The sequence below is a fragment of the Bidens hawaiensis genome, unplaced genomic scaffold (genome assembly GCF_021521415.1).
Source record: "Bidens hawaiensis isolate Kalapana, Puna unplaced genomic scaffold, B.hawaiensis_p1.1 tig00025843_1, whole genome shotgun sequence".
NCBI classification, from domain to species: domain Eukaryota; kingdom Viridiplantae; phylum Streptophyta; class Magnoliopsida; order Asterales; family Asteraceae; genus Bidens; species Bidens hawaiensis.
Window position 1 is genome coordinate 161,060 of NW_027494154.1, and position 19,363 is coordinate 180,422.

The window sequence follows — 19,363 nt, forward strand, 5'->3', positions numbered from 1 at the left end:
AAACAGGGACGTCTGCGCAGAGACCAACTGGATCCGCAGGACCAACCATGCTCAGAGACGTGACGTCCTTACGCGCAGTACGCAAGCTGGTCCCGCAGGAAATGCCTCCCAATGGTGAAGGACTCCGCCTGTCCCCGCAGCCTCGGATACAAGCCATTAGGGAAGGCCACCCGCGCAGCATGGCTACACGCACAAGGCACTTAGCTCTCGATCATTCAGTGTCACCTGAAGGAATGAGCCAAGCCGGGAGCAATCCCGCACTGAGGCGGGAGGGGGAATACTCCCGCCCAAATAAGCCAGTCCGTATACTGAAGGATCTTTTACTGTACCTGACGAGGTATGGGCGAAAGATCTGATCAGAGATACGACAGCTCACTGATACAGTATGGCGAGCAGCATGCTCCTGTACTGTATCACTATTAGCCGCTGCCTACTCACCAACTACTGCCATACCACGTGCGTAGCCGTCAGTTGGTGGAACAGGAATAGTATACAGCAGGCCTGGTCACTATCAGCCGCTACCTACCCACCAACTACCAGCAGGGCACGTGCGTAGGCTACTGTTGGTGGAACAGGAACACTGTTGCAGCCGGCCATACCTCTTTGGAAACCTACCTTCGGCTATAAATACCACAAATGGTATGACCATCTCATCTTATCATACCTTACTACATTATCATCATATTATACCTGATATCTGCTCTAGCAATCTCTTAATATACTTTTATATTTAAAGAGCAATCTAGTCTGATTCTCACGCCGGAGGGTGGTCACAAGGAGGAACCCCCCCCTTCTCAGTGACGAGCTCACGGTGTCTGTTTTGCAGGTTATCAGAAGAACCATCTTCCAAGGGTCTAACCCCTCGTGGGAAACATCTCTCCAACCCCCAGGTTACCAGTAATCTGTCCGGGGTCCGGTTAGTGTTTCTTCACAATGACTGTGACTGCAGTTATTATATATTTAGCAATTATATATTCTGGACTTGTGGTTGTATCAATAGCTGATAGTTTTGCACCAAAGGAGATTGCTACACGATTACGGGTGTCAAAAGCAAAGGCTATTTTTACTCAAGACTATATTGTTCGAGGTGGTAAAAATTTTCCTTTGTACAGGTAATAACTAATTAACTACATATTTAGTTAATCATTCTTATACTATTGAAGCTTTATTATTATTATTATTATTATTATTATTTATTTATTTTGCAGTCGTGTTATTGAGGCTACTGATTGCAGAGTTATTGTGGTTCCTGCAATTGGAGAAAACATAGACATCCAACTAAGAAAACAGGATATATCTTGGGAGGATTTTCTTTCTAGTACAAAACACCTTTCTAGGTATGGTACTAATTCTTTTTAGACGTGTATATTATTGATACGGAATTGATCCAAGAGTTAGCTGACTCATACCTCTAGACCGACTAGACAGAGGCAGCTGGGCTAGAAAAGGCCCAACTTAAGAAATGCATAAATCCCGCTACATTGGACCCATATGTAGGGGTGAAAACGAGTTCGGCTCGTTTAGCTTATGAGAGCCCGAGCTTGAGCTCGACTCGTTTTCAGGTCTATTTCTAAAGCTCAATCTCAACTCATGAATAGTTATTCAAGCTCAAGCTCAGTTCGGGTTCAGCTCATTTTATTTATTAACTAGTTTATATACATTATTAATTACTTTTCATATACATGTATTTTAGTTATAATTTTTATATATAACATAATATTTATTATTTAACTATTTTTTACATAACTTTTTATATAATAGTAATTATTTTATAAAATATATATATTTAGTATATTAAAAACAATTTATACAAACAATTTATTATTTAACTTATTTAGAAAGCCAGTTTGATTATTACGAAGTTCATTTTAGTTTTACAAATTTGGGCTCAACCTGCAAAATTTAGATCTAGCCATAGAGGACTTGATGCAATAGTCTATGCATTAAGTATTATATCAATTTTGTTTTTCTGTAAAAAATGTTCTTTATTATTTCTGCTTCCACTCTGCGTCAATTATGTTTAATAATCTTATTATAAAAAACGCAGGCCTGACTATTGTAGTCCAGTATATCAATCAGCAGACTCGGTGACAAACATACTCTTCTCTTCAGGAACAACAGGTTCAAGGATTGTTATTTGCATATGATCTTATTTTTATTGATTTAGTTCTTCTTTGTTACTCAACTTTTTTTGTTTCTTTTAGGGGATCCTAAAGCTATACCATGGACTCAAATTTCTCCCATTCGAGCAGCCTCTGAAGGATGGGCCCAACTGGATCTTCAGCCGGGGGATGCTTTTTGCTGGCCCACAAATTTGGGTTGGGTAATGGGGCCCATTGTACTTTATGCAAGTTTTCTAAACGGTGCAACATTAGCTCTTTATCATGGCTCTCCACTTGGTCATGGTTTTGGTAAATTTATTCAGGTTGGTTTTTAAAACCTTGTCACAAGTATATAAGATTGAAATAAAAGGCTTGTTGTAGAAACAAGCAACCAACTTTGGTAAAATTTATATTTTAAAACCCTAAAAATCTTCAAAAAGTTTTGATGCATGGTAACAAACTTAAAGTTTTGATGCATGGTAACAAACTTTCAGATATTGTGATTTAAGCTTAATCTGGCCCAGTCAAAATGATGGTTGAAGTATCGGTAACTCTGACCATATTGACTTTTTTGGCATATGGAAATTGGTTAGTATAGAAGACTACCTTAAAATTTTGAAACTTTGATGGTTTTTCCTAAACGCTTAAAAAGTATGATTCAAAGTAACAGACTTACAAATATTTTGATTTAAGGTAATTTGACCCCAAAATGAAGTGATTGTTGATGAGTCCGTAACTTTGACCATGTTGATTGCTTTGCGGAGTATGTAAATCGTTTAAGTTGGAGGGTTTTCTTAAATAGAAAATGTTGAAACATTGATTGGTTTTTTCTAAGGTAGAAAACCTTGTTTACCTATAATATAAAGTGAACCAAAGTTGTTTACTTTTTAATACAATTTAGCATTTTACCCTTTAAAAAAGCCAACTAGTACACGTGTTGTTTTCTAGGATGCAGGAGTGACAATTTTGGGCACCGTTCCAAGTATAGTTAAAGCTTGGCACAGTACAGGATGTATGGAAGGCCTAGATTGGACAAAAATCAAGTAAAACTAAAGCCCTCGTTTTTAATGCAAAACCGCGATGTTATGAAGCTTAATTTGTATATTTTCAGGTTATTTGCAACTACCGGTGAAGCATCTAATGTTGATGATGACCTTTGGCTATCTTCAAGGGCTTATTACAAACCGGTTATTGAATGTTGCGGTGGCACTGAGCTTGCTTCATCTTATCTTCAAGGCAATGTTTTGGAGCCACAAGCTTTTGGCGCTTTTAGCTCTCCTTCATTGACAGCGGGTGTTGTAATTCTTGATGAGCATGGAGTTCCTTATGTAAAACCTCTCAAAATTCTTAATTGAAACTTGAATTTTTCAAGATCTGTTTTGTTTGATTCATTTTGGTCTTTTTATGCATGCTATGGCAGCCGGATGATGAACCATGCGTTGGTGAAGTGGGCTTGTTTCCTATTTACATGGGAGCAACCAATAGACTACTTAATGCAGATCACGAAAAGATTTACTTTAAGGGAATGCCTATTTACAACGGAATGGTATGATCACATATTATTTATTAAAAGGGCAACTTTACACTATAGTAACCAAGTATACTAACTGTCCACTAAAATCAGTTAGTTTTTTTATTCCTCTAAAGCTAGTCAGATTTTCTATTAAGGCGTTTCGATAATGTAAATTTGTCTTAGGAATGTTTGATTTTTTTTTTTAAATTACGCGAGGCAAATGAAACATATATGAATTTTGGTTACTATTTAGTGATAATTTTTTTTCCAATTTGATTTGAATTGAACAATTATGACACTTGGTTATCGTTTAGTGATTATCTTTTCCCCTCTTTATGACTTAAGTTGAATTTTTTATTATTCCAATTTGACTTGAATTGAACAATTCTAAATCTTGGTTACTATTTAGTGATTATTTTTTTTTTCCAATTTGGCTTAAGGTGAATAGTGATGAAGCTTGGTTATTATTATTTTTTTCCAGTTGACTTAAATTAGACAATTATCAAACTTGGTTATTATTTGCTGATTTTTTTTCTTCACCATTACCTCCTAATTTGTGTTCATTTTGAAAAATATAATCACTAAATAATAACTAGTATTCATATGTGCTCCAGATCACTTAATTTTCTTTAAAAGAAGTTAAAATATTTATAAATTTTTTTTCGCAAGATTGGAACCATTAATGAAACTTGAGTGCCTATAAAATAAGAAAAGGCTTGAGTGATTTCAGCGGAACACTTAAAAAAACACAATAAAACTGATCGTGTGTTGTGTTTATCCAGCAACTCAGGAGACACGGTGACATCATCAAGAGAACGATCGGAGGCTTTTATATTGTACAAGGCAGGGCTGATGATACCATGAACCTTGGTGGCATAAAGGTAAATAAGTTGTTATCACAACTCTATTAACAAAACTATAAAAAAACCAATAAACTGAAATGTTACGTACATGCAGACAAGTTCGATTGAAATCGAGCAAGTGTCTGAACAAGCAGATGTCAGCATCATGGAAACTGCTGCTGTAAGTTGTCAACCCGCAACCGGTGGTCCAGAATTGTTAGCCATATTTGTGGTACTCAAGCAAGGATTCAACACTCAACCAGACAAGCTGAAGATGATATTCTCAAAGGCCATTCAAAGAAACCTTAATCCATTGTTTAAGGTTACCTTGCACACGCTCTTGTATTTTTAAATTATTTCAAGAGTTGGTTATGTGTTTCTAATTATGTTAATGAACAGGTAAGCTTTGTTAAGATTGTTCCGGAGTTCCCTCGAACGGCTTCTAACAAGTTACTTAGAAGAGTTTTAAGAGATAAATTGAAGGAAGAGCTTCACACGCGAAGTAAAATTTAAGCACATGGGCACTGATGTTAAATAAATGTAAGTTTTTTCTTGAATGCAAGTTACTTAGATGATATTTACTATTCAATGGTGATTGTTATGAAGCCTTTTTCTTCTTTATATGGGAATGAAAGGTGTAATGGGTCAAAACATTTATTAATATGTATTTAGTTTGGTCAAGACAATTGTTAATTGTTAAGTGCTGGTTATAATTGTTATGTTTGGTTTTAGTCTGCATAGGTTTAAAATGACGCTTGGGAGTGGTTTCTCTCCACTTTTAAGCACTTCTGGCAATGGTCCAATAAATGTCATTAGGCGTCGGGCTCAGAAATATCTAGACAGAAATCATGTTATTGCTTCTATTAGCTCTTACACGATATTCAATACTTTTGTACTTTTCGTTACTCATCATTTGAAGTGTATATCGTACATTCATTGATCGCCAAAGATCCGCTAACGGTGGGGATGCCTCCGTCTGAATGGCGCACCCCATCCACAGCGAGCAGCTCCGGGTTAGGTCATTTTGGATAGAAGTTAAATTTAGCCTTGTAGATCCCATTAGTACCGATTATTTGCTCTCGTCGATTTCTTTTACATTTAGTCCATCCATGAGTATCTCTAGTAGCTTCTTCACAAGGATTTTAGAATTCTATATATGCCAAAGATTGATTCCTACCACGAATAGCGATACTTTAAACTTCTAAGCATAGTCAGATACTCTGGCTAATTTGCTAATTATGAATTGGTAGATTTTGTGCCAAATCATAAGAATTCAAATGGATGTTTAAAAAGTTGGAAACGTGCATTGGGAAAAGAAACACATTTTATTAACCCAACCCTAGTATATATCAAACGCGTTGTTTTTACATGTTATTAGAGCCCGCTCAACCTTCTTAGGGGCCTAAATCAAAGTTCTTTTTGTAAAAAAAACACTTTTTTTTTGCTTAGGAACCTAAAGCGTGGTAATACAATGACACATTTTTTGTATACGATTTTTGAAAGGTGCACAAAGATACATATTAGAGTTGACGTGAGTTTTACGGAAATGTGAGGCTAGAGGGAAGTAGCCTGATCGTAATTCCACACGAAATTGATGATAAGAAAATCCTTCCACTTAGAGGCCGGTTTCTTGGCTCCTGGAGTAAGGCTTGTACCATAATGGATAATATTATGATTATTATCAGTATTTCATTTTTTCTTCTACTGGCAACCCAAATAAAACTGGTGAGTTGCTAATTCTTTGACATCCTCAAGAACATGAATAGGAACACTATGGTTTACAATCTGAAAGAAGCCTCATTTTTGTGCTGCATCACACACCGCTTTAGCTACTTCCGGATCATCCATATCAATGACTTGGTAGGGACTTGAGTCTTCTGCAATGTTCGTATCAAAACGTTCTTCTGGAGGTTGAATGTATTGACTTGGGAAGAGTCTTAACACTTGGAATGCATGCAGGAAACCTTTTTTTATTTTTTAAAATGAATCTTTGTGGTAAACCAACCTAAATATTTCTTCTTATTCAAGCTTACACTTTCTTATATTTTATAGAAAATGAAGTTTCCATGTAACATCTTTCAGTTTTTAAAAAATGATATCCTGTTAGCTTTGCTAGGAGTTTAATTATACAAAAAATCAGAAAGCTGGATTTAAACCGATCTATACTAGAGTAGGTTATAGCCATTGACAGATACATGAATTTTCATCAACAGAGGCAAAAATAAGGACATGTATGGACGGGTCAGGTTGAGACGGGCTGGTAGGGTAACATTCACCGTTTGGGAACATATTATCATCTAATTTATTCACTAATAAAGAAAATAATCAAAGTTTTTTTTATAGAATATATAGAGGCATGCTATATATGCTTATTGACAAGGTAAAACCAAGATACATATCATGAAAAGGAAAACAAAATTTATGCTTTTGCGAACTCGATTGTAGCCTTCCCGTCATGTGCCTTTCTAAAGAAATGCTTGACATAATCTGAGTAGAGTACATGCTTATAGACTGGTTTCTCTCCACTCTTAAGCACTTCTGGCAGCGGTCCAATAATGTCATTAGCCCTCGGGTTCACAAATATCGGGATGGAAATCCGGTTATTGCTTTCACTAGCACTTACACGATGCTCAACACTTTTGTACTGCCCGTTACTCATGATTTGAAGTGCATCTCCAATATTGATCACTAAAGATCCGCTAACCGGGGGGACATGAATCCAGTTCATGGTATGTGTGTTTCGCACATAAAGCCCTCCGACGTCATCTTGAAGCAGGACTGTTAGCGTGGATACATCTTAATGACGCCCAACACCCACTGTGAGCTCTGGGTTAGGACATTTGGGATAGTAGTTAAAGTTGATCCTTTTTGACCCCATTACTTTTGATTCTTTGCTCTCGTCGATCTCTTTCACGTTTAATCCGTTCATGAGTATCTGAAGTATCTTCTTGACAATGATTTCCGAACTCTCTATATACGTTAAAGCTTGATTCCTGCCATGAATTCAATTCGTAGCATACACAAATATACAAGAGGTGACACTTGATGTTGATTTGTGCCACTTAAATCTCAAACGAATCAAATTTATGTTTTGAAAAATTGGAAACTTAAGTACCTAAATCGGATTCTAAAATCAGGTAGGAAAAATAAAACAGTTTTTGCTTAGGATCTTAATTACACGTGAGAATATAATTACGCATATTTCTTATACGATTTCTAAAATGCAACAATCACATGCACATATTATAGTTACTATGCTTGTCAAAACCTGAAAATTAAAGATATTGTGCTTAATGTGTATAGATGCAACATATACTTACCTGCATATGGGAGGCTAAAGGCAAGCAGCCTCGTCACACGACACAAACAAGAGGCTGAGATAATCCTTCCACTCGAGTACTTTCTCGGCTTCAGGAGAAAAGCTTGTACCATACCGAATATTATTGGTAACTGATCGCTTTTTTGAGTATTTCAGCTTTTCTTGTGCTGGCAACCCAAAAAACTTGTGAGTTGCATCTTTGACATCCTCAAGAACATAAATAGGAACACCATGGTTCACAATCTGAAAGAAGCCCCATTTTTGTGCTGCATCACACACCGCTTTAGCTACTTTCGGGTCATCCGAGCAGGACATATCAATGACTGGGATGGAGTCATGATCATGCACTCGTGCAATGCTGCTATCGAAACGTTCTTCTGGAGGTTGAATGTACTGATTTGGTAGGGACTTGAGTCCTAGTTCTGCTAAGCCTTTCACTCCTTGACCTTTGTTCACCACAAAATCAAGAATATTGAGTGGGTTTGAGTTGCTGATTGATGGAGCCATGGCTCGGAGAGATATGAATAATATAATGTGTGTAGACGAAGTGGCTAATGTACAGACGGGTTCGCTTAGATGCTTTGTGCAGATTAGAAACCACCTTATATCAATATGTTTTAGACTACAAAATATGAAAAATATACAACAAAAAACTCTACAGGTTATATTGTTGTCAGTGAGAGCAAAAGTTTTCATACACATTTTTCATTTTATGTTTTTAATTTTTCTTTTAATTTTGTTAGCCTTTCAAGAGGTTTACGACATCTGAGGCGTTGCTCGGGTAATGGAATCGGTTTCTTTGGGTAGTGCAGGTACACTACCATTGAACTCCCGGGCAGTGCAACCATCTCGTGCAATTCGGGTTGTACTACCCGAATATATGTAAACCAAAGATGAGTTATTGTTGTTATGCATTCGGGTGGGTAAATAAGATGAGTCTTTAAATGATTGGTTGGATGATTTGGGTTCATATCGGTACTTCTTCAAGCACCCTTCATACTCTTATACCACTACTAGAAAACATGTCTTTTTCCTACGAACATTATCTACAAAATTCTTATGACAAGTAACTCTAATAGATTTCAAACAAATTTCCAACAAAAAAAGCTATAATTTTGCTACAATATTGCAACAGAATAGTAACAAAATGATTTTCGTTGGAAAATTGTTGCTAACTTTCCAACAAAAATCCCAACAAACGTCCAACCAAAAATATATTTATCAACTATTTTCTTTTGTTTTTTTCTTGTATAAACTAACCCAAAATGAAAAATATATATTTGTACCAATTTTGTAAGAAAAGTTGTTGAAAAACAATTGAAAACAATTTTTAAGCATGTGTTTTTCTAAATCCACCTGTTTGTTAGAAAATTGTTGAAAAGTGGGTTTTCTAACAGATTTTCTAGGAAATCAGTCTTAGAAAAGTGTGTAATTTTCTAGTAGTGTACAAAAGCTTAAAATTAATGTTGAATTCAAACTGACCTATACTAGAGAAGGTCATTTACGGCTAGTACTACAAGAATTTCGTTAGTGGGGGTAAAAATGGGACTACAAAGAACATGTTCGATCATAACGGACCAAGTTATTTAAGACGAGCTGGTCAAAATGGGCCGGGTAAACTTCTCTTATGTTAGCTTGGAAACAATTTATAATTTATTAATAAATACTAACTTGAAAGTTTGTATTATATATTAAAAATGAGTGAAAGTTGAAATAAGAGAAAGAGAAAAGTAAGTTGAATTATAAAATTGTAAAATGTGGCGGTGGATAAATAGGAATAAGTGAAAGTTGAAACAAGAGAAAGAGAAAAGTAAATTGAGTTACAAAATGTGGCGGTGGATAAATTCATATATTAGGAATAAGTGAAAGTTGAAATAAGAGAAAGAGAAAAGTAAACTGAGTTACAAATTGTAAAATGTGACGGTGGATAGTTATTTCTCTATTTGGAATAAAAAAGCGAGAAAATGTAGATTGAACTCACAAACAATAAACAAAATCGGCCAGATTGAGCTCAAGTTAGTATTAATTTTAGTCTATAGACGTAACTTACCGTTTTTGAAATGGGGAAATGATCGAATACAGTGTTGTCAGACACCTAAGTTTAGACGTAAAACTCTTCAAAATTACGTCGTTTTGACTAAAACCCCTGAAAGATAAAAACTAAAACCGACAAATTTACTTCCATTATTTTCATGGAAAATTACATTTTTTCTTAAATTGAAGCATATTGCAAGTATAACTCAGAAATATTCTTCCTTTCTTTTTCAATTTCTTTCCACCAAGCAAAATATGAAAACTAACGCTCTCTAAAATTACACCAACTTTGCATACAATAAGACTTGAATCCTCAAAAGTCATCACTTAAGAGAGACTACTATATCTTATTTTTCTTCTTGATACCATAGAACTATAAGCTCTTTGGTGAGAGAGATATAGTTAATACACTAATCATATTTTATGCATAAGAATGAAAGATATAAAATTACATCTTTAAGGATACCTAAATAATCCTAGCTAGTATAGAAAGAAATTTTTTTAAAAATAGGAAATATTAAAGGGGTGTAATGGTTTATAGGAGAGATAAATTTTTTTTGGCGGAACCGACCATGATAGCATAACCTGTCAGAAGCTGTCTGGTGACATGGAAGTTAATTTTGTGTTCCGCCATTTCAAATGGCGGAAGTGAATAGTGACTTTATGACACCTTTTATAGCATGTTTTCTTAACTACATATTTAAACTAACACACTATTCACTTCCGCCATTTCAACAGTGACTTTATGACAACTTTTATAGCATGCTTTTTTAACCACATATTTAAAAACTAACACACTATTCACTTCCGCCATTTCAAATGGCGGAAGTGAAACAAAAACCACTATTTAATATGTGGTCAAGAAAGCATGCTATAAAAGGTGTCATAAAGTCGCTGTTCACTTCCGCCATTTGAAATGGCGGAACACAAAATTAACTTCCATGTTACCAGACAGCTTCTGACAGGTTATGCTATCATGGTCGGTTCCGCCATTTGAAATGGCGGAACACCTAGAAACCCAAAAAAAATTTCTCTCTCCTATAAACCATTACACTCCTTTAATATTTCCTATTTTTAAAAAATTCTCAGTAAAGAAATATATCAGATATCATCAAATAACTAGTGACACGTGGGATTGAAATATGCTTGAAAGTTGAAACAATGAAGTTGACAAATGAAGGAGCAGAGAGCGTTGGGAAGAGTCTACACAACATTTGGAATGCATGCAGGAATTCTTTTGATTTGGAATTTCAGATTTTGAATTGAAAGTAGGAGCTGTTATACAAATTACTAGGGTCCGTCTAACCAAGTTACAAATTAATTTTAAAGGCCATTTATATCAAGTGTTATGAGTGAGGGCACCGCCTACCTACCACCTCATCCAAGGGTGGTTTGATGGCGCCCTCACTCACAACACTTCATGACTTTATTGTGTTTAAACTTTACACTATTGATTAGGAATTAAGTGGAGGCCTTTCAACCTCTATATATTATATCCGCCCCTAGCATAGAAATTATGTGTAATCATTTACCCGTATTTTTTACGTGCCTTCATATAATCATATGTAGTTCCCCTATACTTACATGACCTGGTAAATGTTTACCCATAGTTTCTACGCGCCTTCATATTTATTCACCTTCTTACATGACGTGTTAATGTTTCCCTATAGTTTCTACGCATCTTTATATTGATATCAACTAGCTAATCACTTGACTTGGTAAATGTTTACCCATAGTTTCTACGCATCCTCATATTCATTTCACCCATCTAAACCAAAATATTCGGTAAATTGAAGACAAATCACAAACCAATGCATGGCAAGTTAACAAGTAGTTATAAAGGAAGTGTTTTAGATTAGTGTCACTACATACTATACGCACAAGAATTATAACGACGTTAGATTAGCATCTATTCGACGGACATATAAGTTAAGTTACACAAGTGAATCAACCTTCAAACACACTTGTAAACCGTAAACTCAACAAGGAACACCAGGTTTGCATAAAACTACGCCCAACACCGGCAACGATCAAGTTTTACCAACTGAACAAACCTCGTTTAAATATTTTATTTCTTTTAACGCCTATATGTTTTACCAACGTTGTTTATACCGTAAAGAACGTAATTGATAATAACCAAATTCTCGTTGACCCGCCGTTGTAACGCTCGGGTTTTAACGACCGGACAAACATCGTCTTATATATTTTAATTTTGTTATATATTAGTCCTTTAATATGTTAATTCGATGAATTTATTTTATGTTAATTCAATGAATTTATTTTTTGGGTTTAGTTATGTTGTCACTACGAACGTAACTGTTACCGATTGAATACGCGTTGATTCGACGCTGCAACGCTAGGCCGGTTTTACCTACCTAATAAACATTGTTTTAAATATGTTAAATAGTTTTTATAAGACGTTATATGAGTGCCGATACTTTTATATATATCAAACATGTTAATTTGGTAATTTATTTTTTCGCTTTAGCTCTGATACCGTAACAAATGTAGCTAATACCGATCAAATTTGCGTTGACTCGCCTCTACAACGCCATGTTACATGCCGAATTCTCCGTGCAAAATGTGCCGGAAAATCAGTGTCGTTACTGTTACAACCTTTTTAGTATGTTAATTATTTTATTATAAGTTATACGAGCATCACTACTGTTTATTGTGCTGATAGGTTAGATTTTTTTTATTTAGTGTCAGTATCTTAACGAGCTTAACCGATACTAGCTGAACCCACATTAGTGCACCGCCGCAACACAATGGATACATAATCTGATCCAACTTGTACCGCCGCAACGCTTCAAATAATCATTAGTTAGAGGCTATTCGGAATTTACGAGATCACCTGACCTGCCTTTCCCAGAGTTGGGTACCTGTGGCCACTCGGCTCTTTGAGTAGAGGGGAAGGCATTAGGCTGCATGTTTCACAGTACAAAAGCTTATGTGCCCATACAAACCCTCGCAGTATTTAATTCCATTTTCTTGTGGGTATCCTCTTCAGCCTGTTTAACCTTTTAATTTAATTTATGATCAAATGCTAAACAGTTGAACTTATTTTGGACCACTTCATTTTCTCGTAAGTCAAATGCATGCTGCAATTGAAAATTTTTCTAGGTCCGCTTGTTCAGTGGCGGAGCAAGGAATTTTTTTCTATGGGTTCATAATTTTTCTGTGTTCGATTTTTTTCCGTCGTCAAAGTTTTCGGGCCCGGATGGGCCGGGTCTGTCATTCGGTATAATAAAATGTAATATCACAACCATAACTAAAATACATTGTGAACATTAAAATAAATTACAAAATCAAATTAAATAAAAGTGTTTAACATATTATAATTGTTCAATACGCGTTTTCATGTATTGAAAACGAATTATAAAATCTTCGACCGCGACTATCGAAAAAAACTTATTTTCAATATAAAAATGCAAGCATTGTTGATATAACTGCTACACATACGAGTAGTTCGAATATTTTTTTAATATGATGATGAAGGAAATCAAAATTAAAGGAGTATATTCTTATGAATAAAAATAGGGGGCGATGAGAGGAATTTGATTGGTCGAGTTTATGTAATTGTACATTTAAAAAAAATGAAGTTTGGTGTTGTACGTTCCTCTGTTTCAAGCTTCTTGCTAGGCGTTAGAGTTTTTAAATTATACTTTAGCCGTTAAAAATTAATAATAAATATAGATCAATTATGACGACCATTAAAGAAAATACGGTGCTACATGTATTATTATAATAAAACAATATTTGTCTGGACATATATTGTGTGAGTGCAAATAAATTGACAAGACTTCTCCTCGTACCATCTTCTTCTCCATAGATGCCCTAAAATTAAATGGCATGTACTCAAAGCTTAAGAAAACAACATCGTTGTCTCTTTCTAAAATTCAAGTTTTTGTTTTTTCACCGGCGAACGGTGAAATGTTTCCAGAGATTTCGTGACAATGGATTCGTTCGACGAAAAAGAATGGGTTTGCTCATTGAATCGTACCTATAAGTTATATAAAACCAAAAATGGACCAGGTTCGGCCGAACCCGGTGTCTTGAATGTGGCTCCGCCACTGCTTTTGTTCATCAAGCGGACTTACTTTTTCAATTTGCAAACAGGTGAGCGAATTAGAGGTGACCTTGTTTATTCAAGGAGCATACTAGGAATTTCAAATACAAGTGTGTGTTCCACTGCACCACCTCATTTTTTCGTTATGAAAATTAGTTGAGGTTCGCTTGTTCTAAGTAGCGAACTACTTATTTTGTGTCGTGTCCACTTTTAAACGCCGGCCACCTAAGATCACTTAACAACTTTCTCAACCACACACTTCTAAGCTTATTTACTTCTAATGCTTACAAAACACAAAAATGACTCAATATAATATAGTTTAGCATTAATTACGCAAATGGTCATGTGGTTTAACACTAATTCTAAGATGAGTGGTTGAGATTTTCAAATAAAAATAACACTACAAAATAAAGTTAAGGTGGGTGGCCGCCCCTCTTTTCTAAGGTGTAGGTACGCCCATGTGGAAATCTTTCTTTCTGTCATTGAATGTTTCAACTTCGTTTTAAGTTTCAGCTCGGAATCATGTCAATGATTTCATTGAAAAAATGGGTACTGAGAATTGTGCATGGATATAGAGGGTGTGTTTGGGATTCCTTATTTTCCCCTCTTTATAACTTATGAAGGTTTAATAAGTTATTTTTATGTTTATAAAGTGTTTGGAAATTAGGGATGAGCAAAATCGGGACCGGTACCGATTGGTACCGGTACCGTACCGAAATCGGTACCAAAGTTTTAAGTTTCGGGATCGGTACGGTACCGGTATTTCCCGATTTTTTACCTCTGGTACCGGTATAATCCCGGTACCGGTACCGGTACCAAGAATTAGGGATTTTCGGGATCGGGACCGGTTGGCACTGGTCCGGTACCATGCTCATCCCTATTGGGAACAAATAAGGACTTTTACCTTTCTCCTTATCAACAAGGCTAAAAAAGGGAGTTTCAATAAGTTGGGATTTAGTAACTTATCAACTTATCGGTTTGGAATATCTATTACACCATTCCATTCCACCTAGCTCTCTTTAACCATTACACTCTTACATAAATTAGCTAAACCAAACACTTTTTAAAAAACAACTTATTGACTTATTGACTTATAAGTTAATCCAAACACTTTTTTGAGAACTCTTTTTAGAAAGTCATAAGTCCTTTTCACCTTATCACAAAAAACCTTTTCAACTAAAATAAGGAATCCCAAACACAGAAGATCCACATTGGTGTCTGCGTTTTCTGGTCAACTTTGATTTCCTATGACAAATTTGTGGAGCTTTTAAATTAACTGGAATAGTCAAGGCTTCCCTCTAAACTGTGGAAAGTGGAAACAGGTTTTTGCTATGGGAAACAATTAATTATGGAAACAATTACGTATTCTAGGTTTGTTATTAAGGCCATGCTATTAGTTTGCCTGGATGAATATGGTGGAGAAAGAGTTTTTCATCCTAGCTCTCACGAGACGACTCTTAGTTAGGGCCATGTTTGTGGAGTCGTAAAGCGAATTAAAATGTTAAGGCATTTTCAAAAATCTATTTGATGTAAATTCTCCTCCTTTTTCCGGGCATGGAACCCACAATAATAAACTAACAAGTTTATAGTTGGTGGAGTTAAATTTTTTTTGTTTCTTTTAACCTTTTAGAATGACCGATTCAAACTTTTGAATTTTATTTGACATTATAAGTAGTCTAACTATAAATAATCTAACATTATAAGAAACAACGGCACTACAAGCAATTCAGAGAAAGTCTAAGTTGCAAAAAAAAAAACAAAAACAAAAGTCATATGAGTCTCACTCTTAACTTGTGGCACATCAACTGGTTTTTAATAAAAATAACTCATTTTTAAAACTTATAGTGCATAACCCATATAAAATTGGAAGCCTAGAAATACTGGAGGCTTAAAGCCACTGTCTTATTTGGCTGGCCCAAGGGCCTGCTCTTAGTTCATGTCTATATACCTTCCAAAACCCCTCTCACCTCAAGACAAGCTTACTCAATGAGGCACACTTTTATAGGATTTTTTAAGGTCAATAAACATCATATGCAAGTCATGTTTCTTCTATACTTTTCCATTAGTCTAGCTAGGATGTGTATCGCCTCTGTAATAAACCGTCTTGGCATAAATCCATATTGGTTCACTGTATTTCCATTATTCTATCTAGTATTTATGCATGTTATGTTGTTGGAATGTTCGATAATTGTTTACAAGTTAATTTTCATATATTTCGAACCATTATTGCATCTAAAACAAAGTTCAAGGACCATTTGTGTCAAAAGCAAAAAATTGTTTTTCTAGTCGTGGCGCATAGCGCGACGCAATCAATAACACGCAACAGTCTTGTTTGCGTCATGCTACGAGACAGAACCACCCCTGGCCCGTTACAATACGCGACCACGCTTTCTGTAACGAAATTTTGTTTAAAAACGAGCATTCAAGCCAATTTATGATCATTTTAATTTGTTTTTTGTTTTCATTATCTTTGTTATGGCTCCATTAATCAAGTTTAAGTTGTTTGACCCAAAAATTAAAAAATTAAAAAATATATATATAAAAACCAAAAAAAAATAAAAGAAATAGCGGACGACTGAAATTCTTCCTTGCATCCTTCATTCTTTATTGTCAAAAATACTAGGAGAGCTTCACGGTTTTCGGTTAGCAGTTAGCTAGCTTTTACAATATTTGATATTACTATAATATTTTTGCTTTTTTATTGTTACAATGTTAATCGTTGTTTAAAAAAAATTAGCTTATATGTTTCATTATTCGTTAGGGCCTACGGGCTTTTTCATTTCGGAGTGACCAAGATATTTAAATCCTTGGAGATGTCCCTGGTGTCTGCCATTGCCTTCTCTTGAATTGTGTTTTGTTATTTAATATATACATCCCAAATGTAGTTTGATATTAATTATCATGTGTTTATGGGGTCGAATATTCTACTCTAAATTGTAAACTTTTACTGTCCCCAAGAGACATTGTACATACGGTTGTAATGTGCCTCATCTTTATTTGAGAGGTGGAGGGTTCAAACTTCAAATCATATAAGGTGTAAGAATAGATAGTTTATAGGAGATTTAGGAGTAGATTAGTTTGACGTTCAACAGAAAAATATTAAGTTTTTACCGGTTTTCTAGAAACACAACGAAGTTGACTTTCACGTTTTAGAAAGTTTACTTCGGTCAATATTTTGTAACTAAACGTTTTCAAGAAATATGAAGAAAAGTTTAGGAAAAAGGACTTAAAAGAATTTTGAGTTTACAACACATACAGATATCATCAGCAGTCTCACTCTTCTTCAAATACAATAGGTCGGTTGCATAATTAAACTCTTCTAGTAACTTGTAATTAATTTAGAAATATGAAATCATAAACATATGTTTTTTTCTCAAGTTCAAATCTAAGAATTGAAGCATTAATATTATTGTTATTAAAAGGTGAAACAAAGTACATATCATGAAAAAGGACACACAAGTAACTAATATAACCAAGGTGAGATTGGTTTTTTTATTTTATGATCAACATATGATCATTATACATGGGAATATAGAGAAAAGATTTGATCCCACACCAAATTTATGCTTTTGCGAACTCAATTGTAGCCTTCCCGTCGTCTGCTTTCTTAAAGAAATGCTTGACGTACATGCTTATACACCGGTTTCTCTCCACTCTTGAGCACTTCAGGAAGAGGCCCGATAATGTCACTAGGCCTTGGGTTCACAAATATCGGGACTGAAATCCTGTTAGCGCTTCCATTAGCACTTACACGATGCTCAACACTTTTGTACTTCCCATTACTCATGATTTGAAGTGCATCTCCAACATTTATCACCAAAGATCCGCTAATTGGGGGGACATGAATCCAGTTCATTGTACTTGTATTTCGCACGTAAAGCCCTCCAATGTCATCTTGAAGCAGGATTGTCAGTGTGGACACGTCTGAATGACGCCCCACACCGACAGTGCTCTCTGGGTTAGGACATTTGGGATAGTAGTTAAAGTTGATCCTTTTTGACCCCATTAGTATCGATTCTTTGCTCTCGTCAATCTCTTGTACATTTAGTCCATTCATAAGTATCTTAAGCAGCTTCTTGACAACGATTTCAGAACTCTCGAGATACGTTAAAGCTTGATTCCTGCCATAATTAAAAAGATGAAACTGTTGACATTGTAAACTTGGTAGCAATAACCCAACACAACTAGCAGGCCTACATGCATGGAATTCTAAACATGGAGTCACATCGACATTGTTTTCTCGTGAACATGGAAACTAATTGTAAGAAGAGCAGCTTCCCACAAATTACTAGAGTTTGCTACCGAGAAAGCCAAGTCAAATTTAACTTCGTTAAATATACAAGCGAAATTGTATGATGAAAATCATAGCGTAATCGATTTCATACAGTGGCGATCGACTCAACATATTTCAGGCCTAAAGTGAACTTTGAAATAAAGTGCTTTTCGTTGCTTGAATTGTATGAAATTTGTTTAATGTAATTTTATAAGTTGTTACATCTAATGTTTTTTTGGGTGTTTTATTTTGGTGTTTCAGCTTAATATAACGTTAAGGTAGCTTTTTTATTATTGGGGGTCTTAAATTGCATTATACTTAATTATTTAAATTATAAAAATTATTAATTTGTTTTAATTTTAATAATGATGTTGTATTAGATATCCAACTAACATCAATAGCATCAAAGTTATTTTGACGCGTCGACGCAAAAGATACGTACCTGCAAATGGGAGGCCAGAGGGAAGCAGCCTCGTCACACGAGACAAAGAAGAGGCTGAGATAATCCTTCCATTCAAGAGCTTTCTCGGCTTCAGGAGAAAAGCTTGTACCATAACGAATATTACTGGTAACTGATTTCGTTGTTTTGAGTATTTCAGCTTTTCTTCTGCTGGCAACCCAAAAAACTTGTGAGTTGCATCTTTGACTCGAGAACATGAAAAGGAACACCATGGTTCACAATCTGAAAGAAGCCCCATTTATGTGCTGCATCACATACTGCTTCTGCTACTTTCGGGTCATCCGGGCAGGACATATCAATGACTGGAATGGAGTCATGATGCACTCGTGCAATGCTGCTATCGAAACATTCTTCTGGAGGCTGAATGTATTGAGTTGGTAGGGACTTGAGTCCTAGTTCTGCTAAGCCTTTCACTCCTTCACCTTGGTTCACCACAAAATCAATAATATTGAGTGGGTTTGAGTTGATGTTTGATGGAGCCATGGTTCAAGATATATGAATATATAGATGATCAAGTGTTTAATACTTTAATGTGATGAATTTGCTTAGATGAAGGGCTGCAATATATATAGCAAGTGGTGGATCTGGTGATCATGTAGTATTCATGCTTTAAGAATGGGACGTGTTTTGTCACATGTTTAAATGACCTTGTATCACGAGAAATAGAAAATAAAAAATAAAAAACAAAAAAAAGTAAAAAAAGTTTGTGTTTGCTATATTTATTTTGGGTATATATCACTCGTGGCTTAGT

At 35.3% G+C, this 19,363-nt stretch overlaps 1 protein-coding gene and 3 pseudogenes across 1 annotated transcript; 1 reads left to right on the forward strand and 3 right to left on the reverse strand.

Annotated features, from left to right (window-relative positions):
- Positions 1–933: 933 nt before the first annotated feature.
- LOC143572437 (putative CoA ligase CCL12) lies at positions 934–5,159 on the forward strand. The gene is made up of 10 exons (XM_077057606.1): positions 934–1,112; positions 1,209–1,337; positions 2,048–2,121; positions 2,205–2,425; positions 3,051–3,145; positions 3,214–3,430; positions 3,523–3,648; positions 4,398–4,496; positions 4,573–4,779; positions 4,857–5,159. Exons 1-10 carry the CDS (start codon positions 934–936, stop codon positions 4,968–4,970), a joined length of 1,461 nt encoding a protein of 486 aa, XP_076913721.1. The 3' UTR covers positions 4,971–5,159.
- LOC143572438 (feruloyl CoA ortho-hydroxylase F6H1-3 pseudogene) lies at positions 5,154–6,642 on the reverse strand (annotated as a pseudogene).
- A 216-nt stretch (positions 6,643–6,858) lies between these two features.
- Positions 6,859–8,423, reverse strand: LOC143572419 (feruloyl CoA ortho-hydroxylase F6H1-3-like; annotated as a pseudogene).
- A 9,017-nt stretch (positions 8,424–17,440) lies between these two features.
- Positions 17,441–19,095, reverse strand: LOC143572421 (feruloyl CoA ortho-hydroxylase F6H1-3-like; annotated as a pseudogene).
- Positions 19,096–19,363: the final 268 nt, after the last annotated feature.

Bases quoted from the DNA above. Each gene is read 5' to 3' on its own strand.
- LOC143572437 (XM_077057606.1), top strand. From the start codon at position 934: ATGACTGTGACTGCAGTTATTATATATTTAGCAATTATATATTCTGGA. The intron at 1,113-1,208 runs GTAATAACTAAT...TTTATTTTGCAG, and splicing joins AAAAATTTTCCTTTGTACAG to TCGTGTTATTGAGGCTACTG. The intron at 4,497-4,572 runs GTAAATAAGTTG...ACGTACATGCAG, and splicing joins TGAACCTTGGTGGCATAAAG to ACAAGTTCGATTGAAATCGA.